General features: G+C 35.6%; 2 protein-coding genes across 2 annotated transcripts; one reads left to right on the plus strand and one right to left on the minus strand.

The window, feature by feature from the left end:
* The first annotated feature begins 4,997 nt into the window (after window positions 1-4,997).
* LOC122281132 (peptidyl-prolyl cis-trans isomerase NIMA-interacting 4) lies at window positions 4,998-9,203 on the plus strand. The gene is made up of 5 exons (XM_043092412.1): window positions 4,998-5,138; window positions 6,369-6,531; window positions 6,661-6,770; window positions 8,655-8,797; window positions 8,902-9,203. Exons 2-5 carry the CDS (start codon window positions 6,372-6,374, stop codon window positions 8,942-8,944), a joined length of 456 nt encoding a protein of 151 aa, XP_042948346.1. The 5' UTR covers window positions 4,998-5,138; window positions 6,369-6,371; the 3' UTR covers window positions 8,945-9,203.
* Window positions 9,204-9,612: 409 nt separating this feature from the next.
* LOC122281131 (galactoside 2-alpha-L-fucosyltransferase-like) lies at window positions 9,613-13,059 on the minus strand. Its single transcript, XM_043092411.1, has 2 exons — window positions 12,414-13,059; window positions 9,613-11,213 (listed from the first exon to the last, which is right to left on the minus strand). Exons 1-2 carry the CDS (start codon window positions 12,661-12,663, stop codon window positions 9,769-9,771), a joined length of 1,695 nt encoding a protein of 564 aa, XP_042948345.1. The 5' UTR covers window positions 12,664-13,059; the 3' UTR covers window positions 9,613-9,768.
* Between the last annotated feature and the right edge of the window lie 8,721 nt (window positions 13,060-21,780).

Genomic DNA, 21,780 nt, shown 5'->3' on the forward strand with positions numbered 1-21,780 from the left:
AAAGTGAAATTTACTTTCGCTACAAAATTTGAAATCGACACTGACAAAAGCTTGAAATCCTTGCTTTTGGCAAAAATCCAGCATTTGAATTCCCTTCAACAGGAAATCAAATACAAAAAGATCTCTGAACATTTGTCTAATCCTTTGCTCCAATCAAAAATTGCTGATTTTAATCAAAGATTAATCTCTAATGTTTGTTCTGATCTCCCCAATGCTTTTTGGCATAGGAAAAAACATGTTGTTTCCCTTCCTTATATTAAGGATTTCTTTGAGAAAAACATTCCCACTAAAGCTCGCCCTATTCAAATGAATAGTGAAACTTTAGAATTCTGTAAACAAGAAATCAAAGATTTGCTTGCTAAAAACATTATTAGACCTAGTAAGTCTCCATGGTCTTGTGCTGCTTTCTATGTCCAAAAAAATGCAGAAATAGAAAGAGGTACTCCTCGTCTAGTTATTAATTACAAACCTTCGAACAAAGTCTTGAAGTGGATCAGGTATCCCATCCCCAACAAAAATGACTTAATACAGAGATTAAGTGATGCAGTAATCTTTTCCAAATTCGACCTTAAGTCAGGATTTTGGCAAATCCGGATCTGTGAGTCAGATAGATACAAAACTGCATTCACTACTCCCCTTGGTCACTATGAGTGGAACGTGATGCCCTTTGGCCTCAAAAATGCCCCTAGTGAATTCCAAAATATCATGAATGACATTTTCAATGCCTTCACCCATTTTACCATTGTTTACATTGATGATGTTCTCATATTCTCCAAATCCATTGATGAACACTGGAAACATTTACAAACGTTTCTTGATATCATCAGAATAAATGGTCTTGTTGTTTTTGCAAAGAAAATCAATTTGTTCCAGACCAAGATTTGTTTCCTTGGTTATGATATCTCGGAAAGCAAAATTAGATCCATCAATGGGGCTATAGAATTTTCTGACAAATTTTCTGATGTCATCATTGATAAAAATCAATTACAAAGATTCCTTGGTTCCCTCAATTATGTTGCTGAATTCTATCAAAACATGAGAAAACAGTGTAAACCATTGTTTGATCGTCTGCATACTAATCCTCCTGTTTGGACAGATATCCATACCAATCTTATTAAGCAGATCAAAGCATATGTCAAAACTCTTCCATGCCTTGGTATTCCTACTCCTGATTCCTTCAAAATTGTGGAAACAGATGCCTCAGACATAGGTTATGACGGCATTCTGAAACAAAAAGTTTCACCAGACTCTTCTGAGCAAATCGTTCGTTTCCATTCTGGAGTCTGAAACCCTGCACAGCATAATTATAGGACTATTAAGAAAGAAATACTTGCTATAGTATTATGCATATCAAAATTCCAAAATGATTTATTAAACAAAAAATTCTTGTTACGCATTGATTGCATGAGTGCTAAATATGTATTAGAACAAGATATTCAAAACATTGCATCTAAACATATTTTCGCCAGATGGCAAGCTATTTTAAGTGTTTTTGACTTTGATATTGAGTATATTAAAGGTTCTGATAATTCTATTCCTAATTTCCTTACTCGTGAATTCTTACAGCAACCTTGAGCAAAAAACGAGATAAAGGAAAACAAATTGTCCCCGCCCCACCACCACCTGTTTCAACCAAACCGACACCTCCTGTGGAAATTGCCAACCAATTTACTACCTTGGGTAGTATATCAAAACCTGCTTCTTTTACTTCAACTGTTTCAGCTCCATATGATCCATATGCCAAACCTATTGCTTCAGCAACAGCAAGGCCTACTCAATTATTCCTCCCTGCTTCAAAAACTCAATACATCAAAAAAATGTATTCTTGGGACCTATTCTACATTGAACCCAATCGATCCATAGACACAGATCCCTACAAAATAGCTACCCGCTATTTTCCCCCCAATTTCCATTGGATCCAGGAGAATCCATCCAAAAATCTCCAGTTTTATTCCAGTATCCTGATCCACACTGATTCCTTAACCATTAAACCTATTTATGATAAAACAAATGATTCCAAACTGATTTATCATAGTTCTTATATTCTCAAATTCATCACTGAAGAAGATTGGGGTACACATCCCTCTACTTCTAAAAAACTCCGTGATTCAGAAATTGCTTACAATTATTATGACTACATTGATACCTGGTTCAGGTTCATGCTTTTCCAGACACCAGATATGTCACATTCATGGTTTTTCAACTTTGACAAGAATTTCAGAGGAAAAATTCCACTATGGTTCAATAAATGGTGGCACCAATTTGGACTTATTCCGGACATTTTCCCAGAAGAACTCCAACGGGCCTACAAATCCTTTATTCAAGCAATCTCTCCAAAGTTGGATGCATATGAGACTAAATTTCCATACTGCATTCATTTCAGTAAAAGATTCAAACCTCCATGGATCCTAAAATGGTCCTACGAGAAAAATGGTGATATTCTACACAGGTTTGCCTTTGTTAAATGGTGGGACAGATTCCCTCACATGGCAAACATGATCAATACTATTTCTAAAGAGTTTGGTCAGACTACCCTTAATCTGAAAAACTCTGAAGATTTCCCTGCTATTGACCGATCAGCGCCTGAATATCCATTAATCCAGGCACCGACCAGTTCGACCACTTCAAAGAAGAAAGCAACTATTTCCTCTTCCCAAAAGTCTATTCAATCCTCCAAGTCCAAGAAAAAGAATATTTCTACGGGACTAACAAAGAAGGATTTAATTCATCTACTCCAACAATCGCTGAAGGAAGATAGTTCTGACCCAGAATCAGAAGCCTTCTTTGAAGCCTCTTACAGTAACACATTTGGACATGATTCAGAAGACACTCCAAGACTATCTGATGACTGATCCATCATTATTCAGCTGACAGCCAGCTGCCTTGATTCACGGGATTGAATACACTGTTCAATCACGGGTGACATATTTACTGTACCTCTACTCATGATTGTGTACAGTACCATTTACTTTTACTTTCACTGTATATCTACTTTAATGATTGTATACAGTGCTTCCTTGTTCTATAAAAGGAATGCCTGGCCTCAGCATAGGCACAACTCAATTTTTTAGAGCTTCTCCCTCGACTCTAGGTACTACACCCAGAGCCTCTCTTCTCCCTCACCTTCCTTCTCTTCTTCTTCATCCCTAACCTCTTCATATATTCTTCTGTAATCTTGTTAAAATTTGTTTATTTTAATAAACTTGTTTATATTCAGTATTTGCTTATTTTTTATATTTTCCATTATTTATTTTCTGCAATCATATTTTCCATTATTTATTTTCTGTAACCATATTCATATTTATTTCCTGCAATCATATTTATATTCTGCAATCATATTTATATTTCAGTACTGCATACATGCATAGGTCGGCTGAGCCGCAACATATTCTTGCTCACGTTTAATTCTTGCCATTTATCTTTGTGCTTTACTTCCTGCTCTTTTCTTGATTCTTCTTATTCTTCTTCTCCTCTTTACTTCCGCTCTTCTCTTGGTATCAGAGCCAAAATCCTGATACCAAATTTTTGAGGAGAAGAAGAATACCAGAGTTCTTCTTCTCCTCAAGAAATTCAAGAAATCAGAGCCAAAATCCTGATACCAAGTAATTCATATATTTTAATGAATTACTTTAATTTGCTGTTTGCTTTAAGATTTAGGTGTATCCGTGTATATATAACAATTCTGGTGTTAAACTGTGTTTTATTATAGATTAGGTGCATTCTCCAATCTTAAGTATTTCATCTCTTCAACCTTACCTTGCTAGAAAAAAATGGTTCTTTGCTTTTTCCCCATAATTCTATTTTACACATAGAAATGTGACTTTTTAGTTGTATTCTAATAATTTTTTTTATTTACACTTTACAAAGTATTATCAAAACTGAAAAGTATGCCAAGTTAAAAGTTATAGGAGCTGCTAGCCTACCAAGAGGATAATTGTATAATGTGTAATTTTGTATTGATGTAATTTATCATGTAAATGGTTTATACTACAACCTATAGTTACTACTTGCTACTATTATTTCATATTTAAGAGGTATATCTTTTTTAGAGCTTTTGATGTAAATTATTAAATATGACTTCTAGTCTCCTACTGTTAGTTTTTTAGACATTTTAATTTTCAGTTTTTGACTTTTGAGACATGTATAATTTTCAGCTTTCATTATCTATGCTTAGAAAATTGGGAATGGTTGTTTTCCTTCCTTTTTTTTAAAAGGCAGATTTGATTCTATTGGTGTTGTTTGTGTTATAAGAATATTTTGATATTTTCACTTATTGCAGTTGATTATAGAATGAATATTTCTCTAGTGCCTAAATTGAACTTTATTACTTCAGTTTTCACTCCATTAATTATTGGCACTATCTTACATTGATACTCATTCAGCCATGTTCATTTATCATCAAACTAATAGTGTGTTTGGAAATTGGTCTAAGGTGTCCAACAAATAATGATTTAGTTGATATTAGCCATATTTTAAAATTTTCTATTTATTTGTATAATTGTATGTGCTTGGAATGGCCAATTAGGATTATTGGGCGCTAAAGCATTGCTTTTGTAGTAAAATATTTTATTCAAATTCATTGTAAATTTGTATATATATAATTTCTTTTTTATGGTTATTTTCATTTTGCTTTCAAACTCTTTTTTGGTATTTTTTAGCTTAAAATTGAATAAATTCTTAATGAGTTTTTACTGTTGGGCCGAATACATAAATTGGGCCATAGGCCCATATTCTACAAAATTGGACCGATCAAACTGATCGGACCAGACCGGCCCCGAATGGGACTGGACCAGACAGGTCCTTATAGTTTTCGGTCCGGTCCAGGGTAAAAAAACCTTAGACCGAATTGGTCCTGTCTGGTCTACCAAACCTCCCCTGGACCAATTGGACCGGACTGAATTCAGCCTAAAGACTTAAAAGCTCCTTATAAGGGCATTTACGTGATTTCGCATTAAATCTGACTGGGCGAAAAAAAAAAAAAAAACAAATAATAATAAAAAAGAGTAATTTAAGTTAAAAAGGATCCTCAACTGTAGCACATAGCACCCCTCGTTTCTTTTCCTTTAAGGCCTGTGTCTCCTTCGGCTGCCAATTTCTCAAACTCGAGCCTTTTCTGCTGCTTATCATCCAATCTAAAGGTAACGGGAGAAAAAATATCTAAATTTTAGGTCGATCTATTGTTCTTATCCTTTAGATGGTTCAGCCAGAACACCCCCGCCCCCAAAATTTAATTTAGTTAAATTAATTTTTCCATATTTCATTCTACTTCTAATTTTCTGCTCGTTGGTGTTATTCGAAACGTATTTATCTGTGCTAAAATATATGTTTGATGTAGTTTTAGCTCTGAATACTGATAAGAATCTAAAATGGTTTGTCTTTTCATAAAAGAAACTTTGGTTTATGTAACTGCAGTTTTCCCATCTGGCCCTTTGGGCATGATTGTATTCGTACCACTGTTGCTGTGCCTCCATTTTCCACAGAGTTTATCTTTGAATAGCTATTATTTTTCTTTCTCTGTTTTTTTTTCAATCTTTGGTGGTTTAGTCGAATTAAGTACGAAGAAAGGAAAAGCATGTTGATGAAAAAGAAGCTCATGTTCTCAAGTTGGCATCGTTATGAATATTTTGGGAATTGATTTCTTGTCATGTGGAAAATTAATTTAATATTGGCCGTGGTTGAATTGAAAGCATGGATTTTTGGTATAAAACTATTAGTCAAGAGCTTCTTTTTTTTTTCCTCTCTCTCTCTCTCTCTCTCTCTCTCTCTCTCTCTCTCTCTCTCTCTCTCTCTTTTCTGATGGTTATTCCTCATGGCAAAAGTGTATTATAGGAAATTGTAAATGGACTTTTGGAAAAATACTTCTCTTGAAACTTATAAGATAAACCTAGTAAGTTTATATACAAAATGGGTTGGAGCCTTGCCCCTGCTTCTTCTAAAATTTTGGCCCCCACCCCGGAGGGTGGGTGGGGACTATACTGTAAGCTGTTCTCATTAAATTACAGTATAACTTTTTCGCACTGAAACTTACTAAACTGATAAAGGTGTTATTTCAGTTTAATTTGCTCTGAATTGTGGAGCCTGCATTTTTGTGATCCATTTTCCATGTTTAGCTTTTTTTGTTGTTGTTTTTATTTTTCTCTTTCTATGTTGCATTTTGTTTTTATTATTTATATTTGTGTGTTTAATATCATTGCATGCATTGTTAAATTTTGGATATGAAGTGTACAGGAGAATCAATGTATTAAGTCTTAGTTATTTCCTTCATGATTGTGATTATGTGGAGTGTCTGATTTTATTCTGAAGTTGTGGTTATTCCTGATAATGTAAATTTATCTGCATTTTGGACTAAAATAGTTTGGGTTTTCTAGGAAATGGGAAAGGACTCGAAGTCAAAGGACTCGAAGTCAAAGGACTCAGGATCAAAGGGAAAGGGAAAACAGGCTGCAGGTGGAGCTGATGAGAATTCATCTAAGGGTAAAGGGAAAGGTGGGAAGTCAGCAGATGGGCTTGGCACCTGCACATATGTCAAAGGTTTTCTTATTAATTTTCCCCTTTGCTATATTTTACTTCATTCTAATTTCAATTTGTATCTGTCTTAATATTTTTTGTTTTCCAAATCCTTACTGTCATGCTATTCGTACATGTCGTAAACTTGTTTAGCAAGGCACATCTTATGTGAGAAGCAAGGAAAAATTAATGAAGCTTACAAGAAGCTGGAGGATGGTTGGCTTAGCAATGGAGATAAGGTTCCTCCAGCTGAGTTCGCAAAGGTGAATCATCTAAGAATCATCATCACTTCAGGAAGCTTTTTTTGTAAATTTTTTTCTCTATTTGTTTGTTACCTACTTATAGTCTGAGCTTTTCAAGACTATCATATTCAGATTCTGTGCATCTATTTGTAGTTCGATGCTGCAACTGTTTTCAAAACTTCTTATATTCTTTAACCTAGACTTTCTATCCCATGGTCAATTCTTTCAAGTCAGGACATTCTAGTGTACTGCATCTCAAGAATTATCTTCAATAATGCTTTGTTTTGAAGTACTTATAATATAAGCTATCCTTCTAGTGAAACTATGATACTTCTGGAGCAATAAACAAAATTTTGAAATCAAAATTGAGTAGTTGATGTTTTAGGCATGCACAAGAATCGTTTTTTTTTTTTTTTTTTATAAGGAGAATTTTATTAATCCACATAATTAGGCTAGGCCATACTTCAAGAGATGAACCTAATTACAAGCTAAGTGCTGTGAAAAACAGCATAAAAGTCATTAAAACTAGTCCCAATCAATACAATAGCCGAAGCCCAAAGTAACAATGTATGAAAGAAAAAGTCCCTGAACCCTCCCATTAAACATTCCTTATTATCAAAACAGCGACCATTCCTCTCGTTCCAAGTGCACCACTTTAAACATAGAGGCACCATCTTCCAAACAGCCGTGATTTGATGATTGCCCGAATACCTCTCCAACATGACAATAAATCTACTACTCTCCTAGGCATTACCCATACAATACCAAGCCTAGTAAAGATTTCATCCCATAAAGCCTTAACCACATCACAGTGAAGAAGAAGATGATCTGCCAATTTTCTGTCTCTTTTACACATAAAACACCAAGTGATTATAAAAAGACTGTACTTTCTCAGCTTATCAATAGTCAATATATTTCCATCAGAGGACAGCCAGCCAAAGAAATCAATCTTGAGAGGAACATTACTCCTCCAAATGCTCTTCCACAGGAAAACAATGGAAGAATGGGTTGACATAACCTTATCAATAGTCAGTATTTTTCAATGGTTGTTAAAGGTACTTTCTCCAGAGAGAGAGAGAGAGAGAGAGAGAGAGAGAATGGTTGTTAAAGGTACAAGTTACATTAAAAAGGAAGAAAAGGAATTTTGGCATTTTCTTTCATGGGAAAATGTCCATTTCCCTTTGTGTTTACTGTGGTGCCTATGGATGGAAAGATATGAGAGATGCTTCAACAAAAGGAGAGAACAGTGGGGGAAATATGGAATTTTTTTGTATTTTCTTTGGTCCAATGGTTTTCGGCTATTGTACTAAAGGGAGGGGATGTTCATGAGTTTTTTATTTCATTTCAGCTTGCTAAAGTGTAATTAGGTGTCTCTTTTGTATACCCCCTTGTGTACATGGGCTTTGCCTAGTTGCATTCGATCAATAAAGTTTATTACTTATGAAACAAAAAAAATTGTCCATGGGAGATTTCCTTGGGACGCTAGGATGGGGGACACAATTGTAGATTAATGTTGCTGATGCCACAATTTGCTTCACTTTAGTTGGAAAAATGTCTGAAACATGTTTGTTTTTGTGTATATAGAAGGATATTTATGATATTGTTGTTCTAAATTGTTTGAAAATAGGACACATAATGCTGGCAAAATGATTGTCTAGGTTACCAACAAAGCCTTTTTATGTGAATTCTTTATAAGTCTTCTGATGTGAGTTTTAATTCAGTCTATGAGCTTCATAATAATAGACCCATTTTCTTACTAATCAAATAATAACAATAGTAATAGACTCAGCCACCCCCTGCTGGATCCCCCTGCTTCCATCCTCTGTCCCAACTCAAAACAAGGAAAATAAAATTGTTGAGGGGCTTTATATCTTCTTTATATTTTGTCTTGCGTTCTTGTTGCAGGTAGCTCAAGAATACTCTGAATGCCCATCAGGGAAGAAAGGTGGAGATCTTGGATGGTTTCCACGTGGTAAGATGGCTGGGCCATTTCAGGAGGTTGCCTTTAGCACACCTGTTGGAGCTACCAGTGCACCATTCAAATCAACGTACAGTTTGGCTATTCCTGGTTTCTGTCCTTTACATCAGAATTTCATCAAACTAGCTTATGATTTTATTTTATTTTTTTATTTTTCCCACTTTGTTGATGCAGACATGGATACCACATTATCTTATCTGAAGGGAGAAAGAACTGATTCTCTGCAGTAGAATCAAAGCCAGAGCCTCGAGGTCAGGCTTGGCGATGGAAATCACATTTGCTGGCACTTTGCTTAGTGACTGCATGTCACGTTCCGTTTAAAGTAAAATGTTGTTGGATCTACTGTTCTAAGCCATGTTGAGTGAACCCAGACTCGAGCATATATTTGAAAGTCTGTATTTTGCCGTGATTTTGTGTTTATATTGACTAATGATCCTGGATCCTACTTCGATGTGGAAATATGTTTTATGACTCAAGGTGTGGATGGGGCATGAATACATGCAGTTCATAGTTAGGAAATAAATGAAGGATTAGTAATGGTTGAAAAAACGATGGTAGCCAAATTACAAAGACAAACCATCCAATTGTTGAATATTCATATATACAATCTATAGATTAAAAATCGAGATAATGGTTACCCATTTTGTTCCTTCGATTGTACCTATTTGTTTTTCCACCTGCTCTCAACTAGGATTCCCAATACCAAGATTTTCCTATCCAAATTTTAGAATATTGGAGAGCTTGGATGTTCCTACAACATTTGAATCTCTTCGACAGCATGGTTCATCTGATTTTGCATTTCATGTTAGACTTCGAAGTGAATTTTAGGAAATCCTAATCCTTACCTCCCAGATCCCTTTTGTTTGATGTCAAGTTATCCGAATGTTGAACAAGAGAAGTTTGAGCTTTCCCTATAATTAGCCCATTTAACACATACATGATGGCATAATTACGTGCCCCAAACCAGTCACTATTTCTCATGCACCAAATGCAACGTCACTGACAGTTACAACAACAGACGTACGTGATTTTAATGCAGCATTAATCAACAAGCTTAAGGCCCCAACTCATGTCCTCGCAATGCCTCACATGAGGAACAATCTTACCCGTGTCAATACCTACTTTTGCTTTGCAATCATAGAAGGGAGGTGCATGGAAGCAAGGTTCCATTGACATGGCTCGTTGACAAGGTGGGTTTGGTGCTGTCTGATTCTCAGGCTTGTAGAGTATCCATGGCCTTAACCCTCCAAGACCCTGAGCTACATACCCAAAAGTTGACCATGAGCTTGTGACCAACACATCTGAGAGGCTCAGTAAATACATCTCTGCCCATGCCTTCCGGTTGTGAAAGAGCTTCTCTGTTTGTTGATACTCTTCATGGCTCGGCTGGTATATGCCAACAACCTCGCCTGTTACAGTTGGATGTTCCCAGTACATGTCCCTGATCTTCTCAAAGTACCCAGCACTTAAAGATGTCATCAGCACAGCTTTGGATTTATTAGTTCCAGACGGACTGATAATGTGTTGTTGTCTGTTGATTTCTGGCAACAGATTCTCTGTCATTGCACAAGCCAGGATCTGATCCAACACATGTTGAAATGGACCAGTCCCAGTATCAAAGACCCTGATCTGGATGCCTATTCTTTCATCTGCTTTAGCTAAATATGCTTCATAGTATCTGGTAATGAGTCCCCACACCTGATTTGTGGGGTGGAAGAGATATCGGCCCAAAAAGTGGAAAACAGTTTCCTTCTTTGGGAAGAGATTCATCAATTCTTGCTCTAAAGAAGGGATTAAGAAAAGAGAGGGGATGAAGTAGTTATCTGTTTTCATGATCAACCAAGGTACTTTCTGCAGAAAATGTTGATCTCCATCACAGAAGAAAAGCTTATCATGGTCATCATAATCATGGACTAGATGAAGGTAGACAGAAGGGGGCATCAACCTATTTAAATTTGAAATGGTGGTATTTTTCAGCATTTTTCCATAACATTGGGGAGATTCCTGATTGAAATTGTTGAACTGATTTTTAAGGGGAAAATCCGTGGGAAGAAACCAGGAAACATCTGGAAATGGTTCACATAAAAGATCAGCCACATCAACTCCAGGGTCAACAAGTAGAACTCGGTTTGTGAGGAGAGCATAGAGAAATGATGAAACCAGGGTTAATATCCTATTCCCTAATCCACTAAAGGAAATCCAAACTACATAATTACATTCAGAGGGTCCAGTGTAATGACCAGATTTCAGTTGCTCCAAGGTTTTGTTATATGATTCAGTATATGGACCACATTGTTTGTGGAGAGCTTCATATCTTCGCAACCTAGAAATGAGGTAAGAGGAAGGCTTGTGCAATAGTTCCTTGTGATATTCAACCGACTGATACCTGCTGAGACAAGATCCTTTATCAAATCCAGCAGAAAGCAAGCCACCAAGCAGTTGATCCTTTGGCAGCCCAAAGGACTGAGAGGCATCGTCTTCGGAACCTATGAATTAGAAGAGTCCCATCATCGATGAATCCAGTCGCTCAGAGAGGCAAGTAAGATAGACAACAGACCATGATTGACATGGATACAAAACAAAGATTGGGCAACAAGATAATGATCTGGCAGGTCAATTGGCAGTAGTGTAAACAAAGAAAATACGTAAAATAAATTACTAACGAGTAGGGAAAAAAATGTCTCCCATTTTACGCAATCTCTCTGGTTTTGAAAATGGCATCAATGATGAGAACCATAAGAAGTTAAAACAGGAGAAAAGACACTCATTATGTACCAATAGAAAGTAGAGAATACAAAAGGGATGAACTTAACATTGTCAAAATCTAAACACTCTTTGCTTCTTAACAGTAAAGACAAAAGATAAATCGTGTAGAACCTTTCATTCAATTAGACAATATAACACCCCCCAAGTGAGATCCAAAAATGCCTTGAAAATGTTTTAGGTGGCTATTATACCTGAAATTGGTTTAACATTGACAGATTCATCAAGAGAGTGGATTTTGCTTGCCTCAATCCAATCTCTCTCGCAGGTAGGCAACTATGAAATGCAGGCAGGAAATCTAAAACTAGATTAAATCAAACAAGGATATCAGAAGGAAGATTCATAATCTTGGATTCACGAGAAGCAAATTCAGTAAATAGAAATAGCCTTAAACCATCTATCTGAAGTAATAGGAAAACTGTATGGGAGAAGCCAAAAAGATCAACAAAAATAAGAAACAAAATGGAAAATCAATTCAATTATAAGAGACCATGACAGCACAATTGTTGCCTATATGAATGAGTGAAGGATTTAGAGTAAACGAGCAACAGGAGCAAAAACCTAAGTCCAGGCCTTTAGAACATGATGGCATACGGATCAAAACAAAATTCACGGCTCTAGATTGAAGTTACTACGATATAGAACTTCTTATCTAAGAGTTTATGCCGAACTTGATTCTAGCCAACTTCTTCCATCATTCCCCATTGAAAAAAGAAAAAAGATTCGTTATCATAGATAAAGATCACAGCACTTGACCAAAATGGAAACTAATAGATGGACTAATTCATCATGGCAGAGAAAGATTGTCGGGTGTAAGCTTCAATGTCAAAAACCCAACGAGAAAGATTAAAAAAACCAAGTACTCTACACGAACTCAAACCGAACCCAACACTAAAAACCTTCAAAAGCACAAAACCAAGTACCTTTTTCGGATCCCACTTGAAGAACCCTTGTTTCCCTAATACCATCTGAAGGTGGGTCTTTGAGAATCACGGACGCTGAAAACAGGACCGAAATAACCATCAGACAGACCACAGTGATCCCCATCAGCCTTATTGGGTTGTAACCGGATTTCCTATCAGGATCTACCATAAAACTGTGAATGTCCGAATCTAGACGCTTTTCTGAATGATTATCGTTATCATCATCCAAGTTTTTTTTGAACCTTTTCATACTGGTAGAACTCTCATCTGGGTATTGCCAAGATCCGGGTGGATCAGGTCTCGTTTGGGCCAAATGGTTATCGGATCTAGGTCCAGTTGGATCAATGGGCGAGTGCGTTGCAGAAGAGTAGTTTCGTGAACAACTTAAGAGTTGGACTTTGAACGCCGAAGTTCCGTATCCGTCGGACTGTCGCAGTGAGCAATGTATGCAGTTGGCCTTCAGATCTTGCGAAGTGGCTTACAAAGTAATTTGCAGTCCTATATATTTTACACAATTCTCCAAAACTTTGATACTGTTATTCCAAAAAAAAAATTAAAACTTCAATACTGGAAGATTATTAGCAACTTTCATCATCAACTCATGTTATGATATTAAAATTAACTCTAAAAGCAGTCATTTTTTACATGACATCTTGTCCGCATTACAAAATATCTAATACTGAAGTCAAAAAGCCAGAAATAGCCGAGAAAGTTCTTGTTTGTTGTGCAGCTGTGCTACTTTGTCGGTGACACCAAGGGATAGAATCATGAAGCGGTTTGACACGTGTGATAATATGTTTATATGAAAAATGCTAATGAATCCTCCAAATTTATCGTTCAATTTTACTGTTTATGAATTTTAATTAATTAATTAATTTATTTATTTAATAATTAAAAAATGATTATTTGTGAAATTATATATATATTTTTAATAATTAAAAATATTAAAAAATTATTTAAAAGAAAATAAAAAAAGAATAAAAAATTTATAACTAACAGTACACCAGCGGTAACACAATCAAGAAATACATATCAAACATGAAAAAAGGATTTTGTTGTTTAAGAGCTATTGTAGGCACTGTTATGTTCTGTATCTTAATTGCAAGGGACATGATAAACCGAGTTTTTATTGAGATGGACCTATCCTTACCTGGATAAGACTCAATTTGGATTGGTTTTAATAACAAGAATAAAGGATTCTGTTGTTTATGAAAGCTTTCTACTGAATGCACTGTAGATTGCAAGGGCAATCATTATGACTCCAAAAGCAACAAGTTGCTTAACGCAACTGAAAATGTCGTCAACCATTACAGAGAAGTCATGGGTTCCGAAGCCTAAAACTGATATACCTGCTCCTCTTACTGTTTGTTGCCCACTAATTTAGTTGATCATCCTGATCTTGCTGAGAAATTGTTGCTGAAGTTAAGGAAGAGCAACCTATGCTTTTAGATGCTCCTCGAACTAAGTTTATGGACTAATGACTGCAGTATTTTGCAAAGAGCTAGGCCTGCAACAAGTCTATCTAGAGGGTGACTCTAAGCATGTAGTGAACTTGTTGTTAAGCCAAAGTCTAGATTGGAGCTTACGGGACTGCCTAATTGAAGATGCATGACAAGTACTAAATTCAAGCATCAAGTGGACAGCTTCTCACATCTATCGAGAAGCAAATAAGGCAGTTCACCAACTAGCAAAAGCTACATTTGAGTAAGCTGAAGACGTCTATGATATTGAAACATGTCCTTCTTGTATTAAGTCTATTATGATTTCAGATTTGATGTAATCTCCTCTCTATGCTTCATTAGACCATAGAGTTGAAGTTTGTTAATGGTATCCTGATTAATAAGGTAAGTTTTTCAAAAAAAGATGCTCCTCAAACTAAGCCTACAATTGAACTTGAAATTGAGCAGTTTCATAATTAAGCTGAAATATTACATATTTTATACATTTAAAACCAATATATTTTATTTATTTTATTACATTATTATTAGTTTTATATGAAAATAATGTTAAAATGAATAAATCTGAGCTGTGATTTAAATTGATTAATAGCATAGTTTATGCTTAACTTTAAAACTTGTGATTTAATTGAGCAATTTTTCTTTATATACACAACACATATATTTTTTTATATTTTATTATTTTTATTTTATTTTATTTTTATTTGTCTTTATATACAATGGTAAAAAAAATAGAAGTTGGGAGTTACTAACAGTTGCACGCCGCACAAAAGACAAAAAATACTTCTTTTTGAGAGCCCAACTTATTCACGCCGCATACGACAAAAAGATTTCATTTTTTATTAGGACTTCAAGTAGGCGCACGCAGACGGATATAAAGGAGTTTTGGTATTTCGCCGCACAAGATAGATATTGGCATGCATATATTTCTCTGGAAGAAGGGCACAACAACGCTTTTTATTTTTCTTTGAGCATTTTGAGGGCCGCATGAATTTTCTATCTTTGGCATTAATTCATTCAAGCTGCACACATCCTTCTCTCTGGATGGAATTCATGCACACAGGAACAAAAGTGTTTAGGTCTACACTACAGTGCCGTTGAAGAGCTCCTTAAGGGGTCCAATTCCTATTACAGTCCAGTCTCCTCCACTGCTTTCAATTTTCATCTCCATCCATTTGGCTTGCTCTTTTCATTCCCTACTTTTTATTTAATTTCAATTTGAAATTTATGTTGTATTGTTGATATTTTTGGATTAAAATTTTGGGCATTTTATTTACTATTTATTTTATTTTATGTTAGTTATTTTTCTTATTTCTTTAAGTTTCCATTAAATATGCATTACAATTACATTTTAGATTAATTAAAAGTTAATTAAGACTTAAATAAATTCAGTTTTATTATTTAATTTTCAGATTAATTAAAATTGTTTAGCGTAGTTGAGTCATTAATTGTTAATTTCAATTTGTTAGTCTTTTACATTCCATTTCGACACTCAAAATTTCAAAAATATGAATCTAGTCTATAACTAGTAACTTTTTATTTCTATTGCACTCTTCCATTCACTGTACATACCATAATTTTTATTTGTGAAACTTTTCATCATTTTATATGAGTTTGGATTTAATCAACTTTTCCTGAGGAGATGATTTAGAAATTTCATTCCTAATTATTACACGACATCCTCATGCACTTAGGATAGCCTTTGTGCTACTCATTTTTTAGTGAGTCAAGTTTTTGGCACCATTGCCGGGGATAGTTGTCTAACTTAAATTTAAACTCGTTATTATTATTATTATTATTATTATTATTATTATTATTATTATTATTATTATTACTATCTTATCTCTAATTACACATTTTACTTGCCATCTACCACTCAGTCGGTTGAACCTTATTTATGTTATTTAAACTGATGTTTTATGTCATGGATGAGAGACAGTTCAAATAGGTTGCTTAGAGTTACATCGAGCATTGAGAGTAGTATACACAACTCAGAGATATATAGCTCTTATATCTCTTCTATGAGCGAGGATATTGAAATTAAACAAATCATGGCTGCACTTGTACCACGCGCTCTTAAAGATTATTTGCAACCCACTCGTACTACTACACCTTCATGCATTGTTTTACCCGAAGATGCACCTAATTTTTCTATTAAGTATGGTATGATGTCAGTGATACCTCAGTTCCACGAGATGGATTCTGAGAGTCCTTACCAGCACCTGACAGATTTTGAATTGGCTTGCACTACTTTTATTACTAGAGTCATTACTGATAAATTTATTAGACTTCGTTTATTTCCTTTCTCTTTAAAGGATAAAGCGAGGATTTGTTTAATTCTTTAAGGCCTAATTCTATCTCTAGTTGGTCTGATATGCAGCGAGAATTCTTACAAAATTTTTTCCCTTTTCAGAGAACTCAGTTTTTACAAGAGCAAATCAGGCAATTCAATCAAAAACCTGATGAGACTTTTCAGGCCAGTTGGAAAAATTTTAAAGATTTAGTAAACATTTGTTCACATCATGGTTTCGAATCTTGGAGGTTGGTGAGCTATTTTTACACTGGTCTCACTCCAGAATGCAAGCAGTTTGTTCTGATGATGTGCAATGGGAAATTCTTTTGCAAGGAACCCGATGAAACACTATCATTTTTTGACTATCTTGCCGAGAGTACACAACAGTGGAACACTTAGACTAATCGAGTGTCATTAACAGCACAGTCACTAAGGCCTATTTCTGGTGGGGGCCAGATATGAACTTAAGAATGACATTGATGTTCAACCCGAATAGACTGGAGGTCATGGAAATGGAAAAAGTGAAGGTTGTGAAAGTAGTAGAAGCATGCTCTATTTGCATTGGTTTGAACGATAAGATCCTGGACTGCCCGATTATGCCAGTATTTCAGGAAAGTGGGTTTGAGCAGATGCAACCAGCTAACTGGGTTAACAGAGCACAGAATCAGCATCTTTCCAACACATATAATCCAGGGGGAAGAAATCACTCAAATCTCTCATGGAGAAATGATCAGCCTGGCCAGTCTCCACCATCTTCGCAGCAACCATTTTATCAGGGTACTCCTCAGCACCAGTATCAACCATATCAGAATTCTTAGAGCTATCTGTTTGTAGCGCCTCTTGGATTTCAATCTCATGTAGCTGCACAGAGTTCTCAGCCTCAATCATCTACAAAGAAGTGTCTAGATGATAGTATGGCACAGATGACCAATACACTTTAGCAATTCATGCAGATTCAGGCCACCACAAACAATCAGAACACTCAGACCATAAATGAGTTGCATGACACCATTAATAAGATGGGCACAATAGTGAGCACTCTAGAGAAAGGAAAATTTCCAGTACGACCTCAGCCTAATCCTCAAGTATACAGGCAAAAATAACAGCAAGTGCATAATGTCTCAGGGGACGTTATTGGACAACGAAGGTCGTTCTTACTTTGAGAAGTGGAAAGGAAGTTCCCCAACCTTAGATGACAATGGACAGACATGTAGTTGGTTCTAAACCTGAAGATGTAACAGAGACTGATGAAGCTGGGAAAGAACTAGATGAAGTGAGGCTAGAGTCAAAGAAGCCTATGAGTGGAGAGGCTGAAACTAGTATGGGATACCAATCTATGGTTCCCTATCCTCAAAAATTGGTGGCTGGCCAAAAGAACAAATATCACACTAAGATTCAGGAGATCTTTAAGCAAGTAAAGATTAATATTCCACTCTTAGATGCCATACAACAAGTGCCTTCGTATGCAAAATTTTTGAAGGACTTGTGCACAGCGAAGAGGAAGCTGAACGTGAAGAAGAAAACCTTCCTAACAGAGCAAGTTAGTGCATTGATAATGAGCGAGACTCCTCAGAAGTTGGAGATCTTGGCTCTCCCCACATTTCTATTATGATTGGTGAGTCACTTATTGAGAAAGCTCTACTTGATCTGGGGAGTAGTGTGAACTTGTTACTATTCTTAGTGTATGAGCGATTGGGATTGGGAGAGCTGAAAAAGACCTTCATCATGCTACAGTTGGCTGACATATTAGTTAAAGTGCCGAGAGGTATAGTTGAAGATGTGCTAGTTCAGGTAGATAAATTTTATTACCTAGTGGATTTTATAATTCTTAACATGCAACAGCAGTCTCCACTATTCACAATGCCCCTGTCATCCTTGGATGCCCATTCCTTGCTACCTCCAATGCACTTATCAACTGTCGAAGTGGAGTACTGAAACTTACTTTTAGGAATATGACATGGGAGATGAATGTGTTCAATGCTTGCAAGATGCCTAGTGGATGCGACGATTCAGATGTGCATGTTGTTGATATGGTGTATGATTTTGATGTTTCGGAGTTTTTATTAGTATTTGATTCCGATAGTGCATCTGAGGATGGATTTCCTGAGCAATCTGAGGTTCTTGTTGAGACAATTCCTACATCATTAGAATTGACAGAATCAGATAAGCAGTTGATAGAGACAACTGAGTCTCTTTAGTTATCGGATGTGAGTTACAAGAGTAATTGGTGTAGGCCAATCTTTGAAACTTTTGATTTACCAGGAGCCATGAAGTCATCAGAAGAAGAAATCTCAATACTAGAGTTGAAGCCACTACCCGAGAACTTGAAGTATATTTTTTTGGGCCTAATTGAGATAAATTTCCAATGGTCATTTCTTCTCAACTTACTTTGAAGTAGGAAGCAGAATTATTAACAGTGCTAAGACATCATCGATGAGCGATAGGTTAGACTATTGCAAACATAAAAGGTATTAACACTTCAATTTATACCCACAACATTTTTTGGAAGGAGATGCGAGACAAGTTTGTGATGCACAGCAAAGATTGAATCCTACCATGAAGGAGGTGATAAAAAATGAAGTGTTGAAATTGTTAGCTATAGGCATCATCTATCCTATCTCTAATAGCAAGTGGGTAAGTCTGACACAGGTAGTTTAAAAAAAATCTGATTAAACTGTTATTAAAAATGCTAATGGTGAATTGATCCTGACTAAAAAGGTAACAAGCTAGAGAATGTGTATTGACTACCGAAAGTTGAATTCGGTCAGTCGAAAAGATCACTTCCCATTACCTTTCCTAGATCAGATTTTAGAAAAAGTAGCTGGTAATGCTTTTTATTGTTTATTGGATGGCTTACCTGGTTATTATCAAATTGACATAGCACTAGAGGATTAAGAGAAAACCACATTCACTTGCCCCTTTGGTACTTTTACTTTTAGAAGAATGCCATTTGGTTTATGTAATGTACTTGCTACTTTCCAACATTGTATGATGAGCATTTTTTCTTATATGCTTGATTATATGTGTGAGGTTTTCTATGGATGATTTTTCTGTGTTTGGTAAATCTTTTGATGTCTGTTTAAAAAATTTTATTGCTGTGTTGAAAAGATGTGAGGAGAAGAATTTATTACTGAATTGGGAGAAATGTCAGTTATGGTCACTAGTGGTTTGGTACTTAGACATTTAGTTTCTGAACGCGAAATAGAGGTTGACAAGGCCAAGATAAAATTAATATATCAACTGTCTATTCCTAAGACAGTGAAGGATATTTGTTATTTTCTTGGTTACGCTAGCTTCTATCGGCGTTTCATTCAAGGCTTTAGTAGTATTGCAAAACCATTGTGTATTTTGTTGTAAAATAATACTACTTTTGTTTGGACTGATGAGTGCCAGCATGCTTTTAAGACCCTGAAGCAACACTTAACAGTTGCACATATTATGCAAACTCCTTGATAGGACTTGCCGTTTGAAATTATGATGATGCTAGTGATTTCGCTCTTGGTGCCATTCTTGGCCAAAGAGTGGACAATAAGCTTTCGGTCATTTATTATGCAAGTCGTACTTTGAATGATGCACAGAAAAATTACACCACCACCGAGAATGAGTTATTAGCTGTTGTGTTTACCTTAGATAATTTCATTCTTACATTATTGGGTCTCATGTTATCATTTTTACTGACCATTTTGCTCTTAAGTATTTGTTGACAAAGAAGGATGCTAAACTCAGGTTGATTCGTTGGATTCTTTTACTCCAAGAATTTGACATCACTATTCAGGATAAGAAGGGAGTCTAGAATATGGAAGCCGATCACCTGTCACAACTGCAGCTACCTGATGTGTGTACATCCATTCATCCCTTGAATGAAGATTTTCCTGATGAGTATCTTTTTGCAGTATTGCGTGCTCCATGGTTTGCGAACATTGTCAATTACCTTGTTACTGACCGGATGCCGGAGCATTGGACAGCTCAGGACAAGCATAAGTTCCTTGTAGAGGTAAGATTTTATTATTTCGACACTCCTTATCTTTTTAAGTATTGTGCTGATCAGTTGGTACATTAATGTATTCCTGATGATGAGTTTACCTATGTTTTTCACTTTTGCTATATTGGGGCTTTTGAAGGCCATTTTGTAGTTAAGAAAACTATTGCCAAAATTTTACAAAGTGGATTCTACTAGTCCACTATTTTTAGAGATGTAGAGTCTTTTTGCAAGGCATGTGAGTCTTGCCCATTTCCCTTATTTTTACATTTGAGATATGTGATTGTTGGGGAATTAACTTTATGAGACTATTTCCAAATTCATTTTGAATTTCTTATATTTTAGTTGCTGTAGATTATGTTTCAAAATGGATAAAGACCATACCTTATAGAACAAATGAAGATAAGATTGTCATCCATTTCTTAAAAGAATTGTTTGCACATTTTAGCATGCCCAAAGCAATCATTAGTGATGGGAGTTCACATTTTTGTAATAAACATTTTCAAAAACATATATAAAAATATGGAGTGATCCACAAAATTTCTACTCCATATCACCCCCAGACTAATGGTCAAACTGAGTTGGCCAATATAGAGATCAAACTTATTCTTGAAAAAATAGTTCGTCTCACTCAGAAGGACTGGTCTGAAAAACTAGTTGATGCTCTCTTGGCTTATAGGACTGCATTCAAAACTAAATTAGGAATGTTACCTTATAGATTGGTTTATAGTCGGGTTTGTCATTTACCTGTTGAGATTCAGCATTGTGCTTTATGGGCTATTAAGAAAATTAACTTTTCACTTGATGCTGCCAAAAATTTAAGAAAGTTGCAGATTTCGAAGCTTGATGAAGTAATGAGGGAGGCCTACGAAAATTCTTATTGGCAAAGGAGCGAATGAAGGCCTTGCATGACAAGAAGATCCATGATAAACATCTTGTCCCTGATTAGAAAGTGGTCCTTTATAATTCAAGACTACATATTTTTCCTAGAAAACTAAAATCCAGATGGAGTGAGCCATACATTGTAAAGGAAGTTCATCCTCATGGGGCGGTAGATATTGTCAATCCGAAGAATGACAATAGCTTCACTGCAATGGACAACGTCTAAAACTGTTTATGACTGCATTTGATCCAAACGAAGAGATCTTGCTTGTGCAAGACTCCGAGGAAGTTTTTTTTATTCTAATTTTGATTGATTGATTTATTTATTTCTTTCCTTTACTGTTTTCTTTGATTGGATTTTATCTGTTATTTATATTTATTGTTTTGCTTTCATTTTATATCATATGATTGGTTGTCTGTGTTGCTTACTTATTCTTGTACACTTTATTTTCTTTCATTCGATTCATTGAGAACCATGTCTCTCACTAGTTAGGGGTAGCATGTGTGCACAGATTCCAAAACAAATTGCACTAATATGATGTGCATTGATACATATATGATTGACACACACTTTATTTCTAGTATTTTGTAAAATATGAGCACTTTGGTAGAGTGGTTGAGTAGAATTATTTTGTGAAGATTTAATTTCAAGCTTAAGCAGCAAGCATGATTTCTGATGCATTATATTTGGTTGATATATGGTTTGAAACACCAGGCTGCTATACTTATTGAAATGAGACTTTGTAAGATTTATAT

This window comes from Carya illinoinensis, chromosome 11, assembly GCF_018687715.1.
Source record: "Carya illinoinensis cultivar Pawnee chromosome 11, C.illinoinensisPawnee_v1, whole genome shotgun sequence".
NCBI lineage: Eukaryota > Viridiplantae > Streptophyta > Magnoliopsida > Fagales > Juglandaceae > Carya > Carya illinoinensis.

Excerpts from the sequence above, each read along its gene's own strand:
- LOC122281132 (XM_043092412.1), top strand. The coding sequence starts at position 6,372 with ATGGGAAAGGACTCGAAGTCAAAGGACTCGAAGTCAAAGGACTCAGGA. Across the intron at positions 6,532-6,660 it reads CACCTGCACATATGTCAAAG|CAAGGCACATCTTATGTGAG; the intron begins GTTTTCTTATTA and ends AAACTTGTTTAG. Across the intron at positions 8,798-8,901 it reads AGTGCACCATTCAAATCAAC|ACATGGATACCACATTATCT; the intron begins GTACAGTTTGGC and ends TTGTTGATGCAG.
- LOC122281131 (XM_043092411.1), bottom strand. The coding sequence starts at position 12,663 with ATGAAAAGGTTCAAAAAAAACTTGGATGATGATAACGATAATCATTCA. Across the intron at positions 11,214-12,413 it reads TCAAGTGGGATCCGAAAAAG|GTTCCGAAGACGATGCCTCT; the intron begins GTACTTGGTTTT and ends TCTAATTCATAG.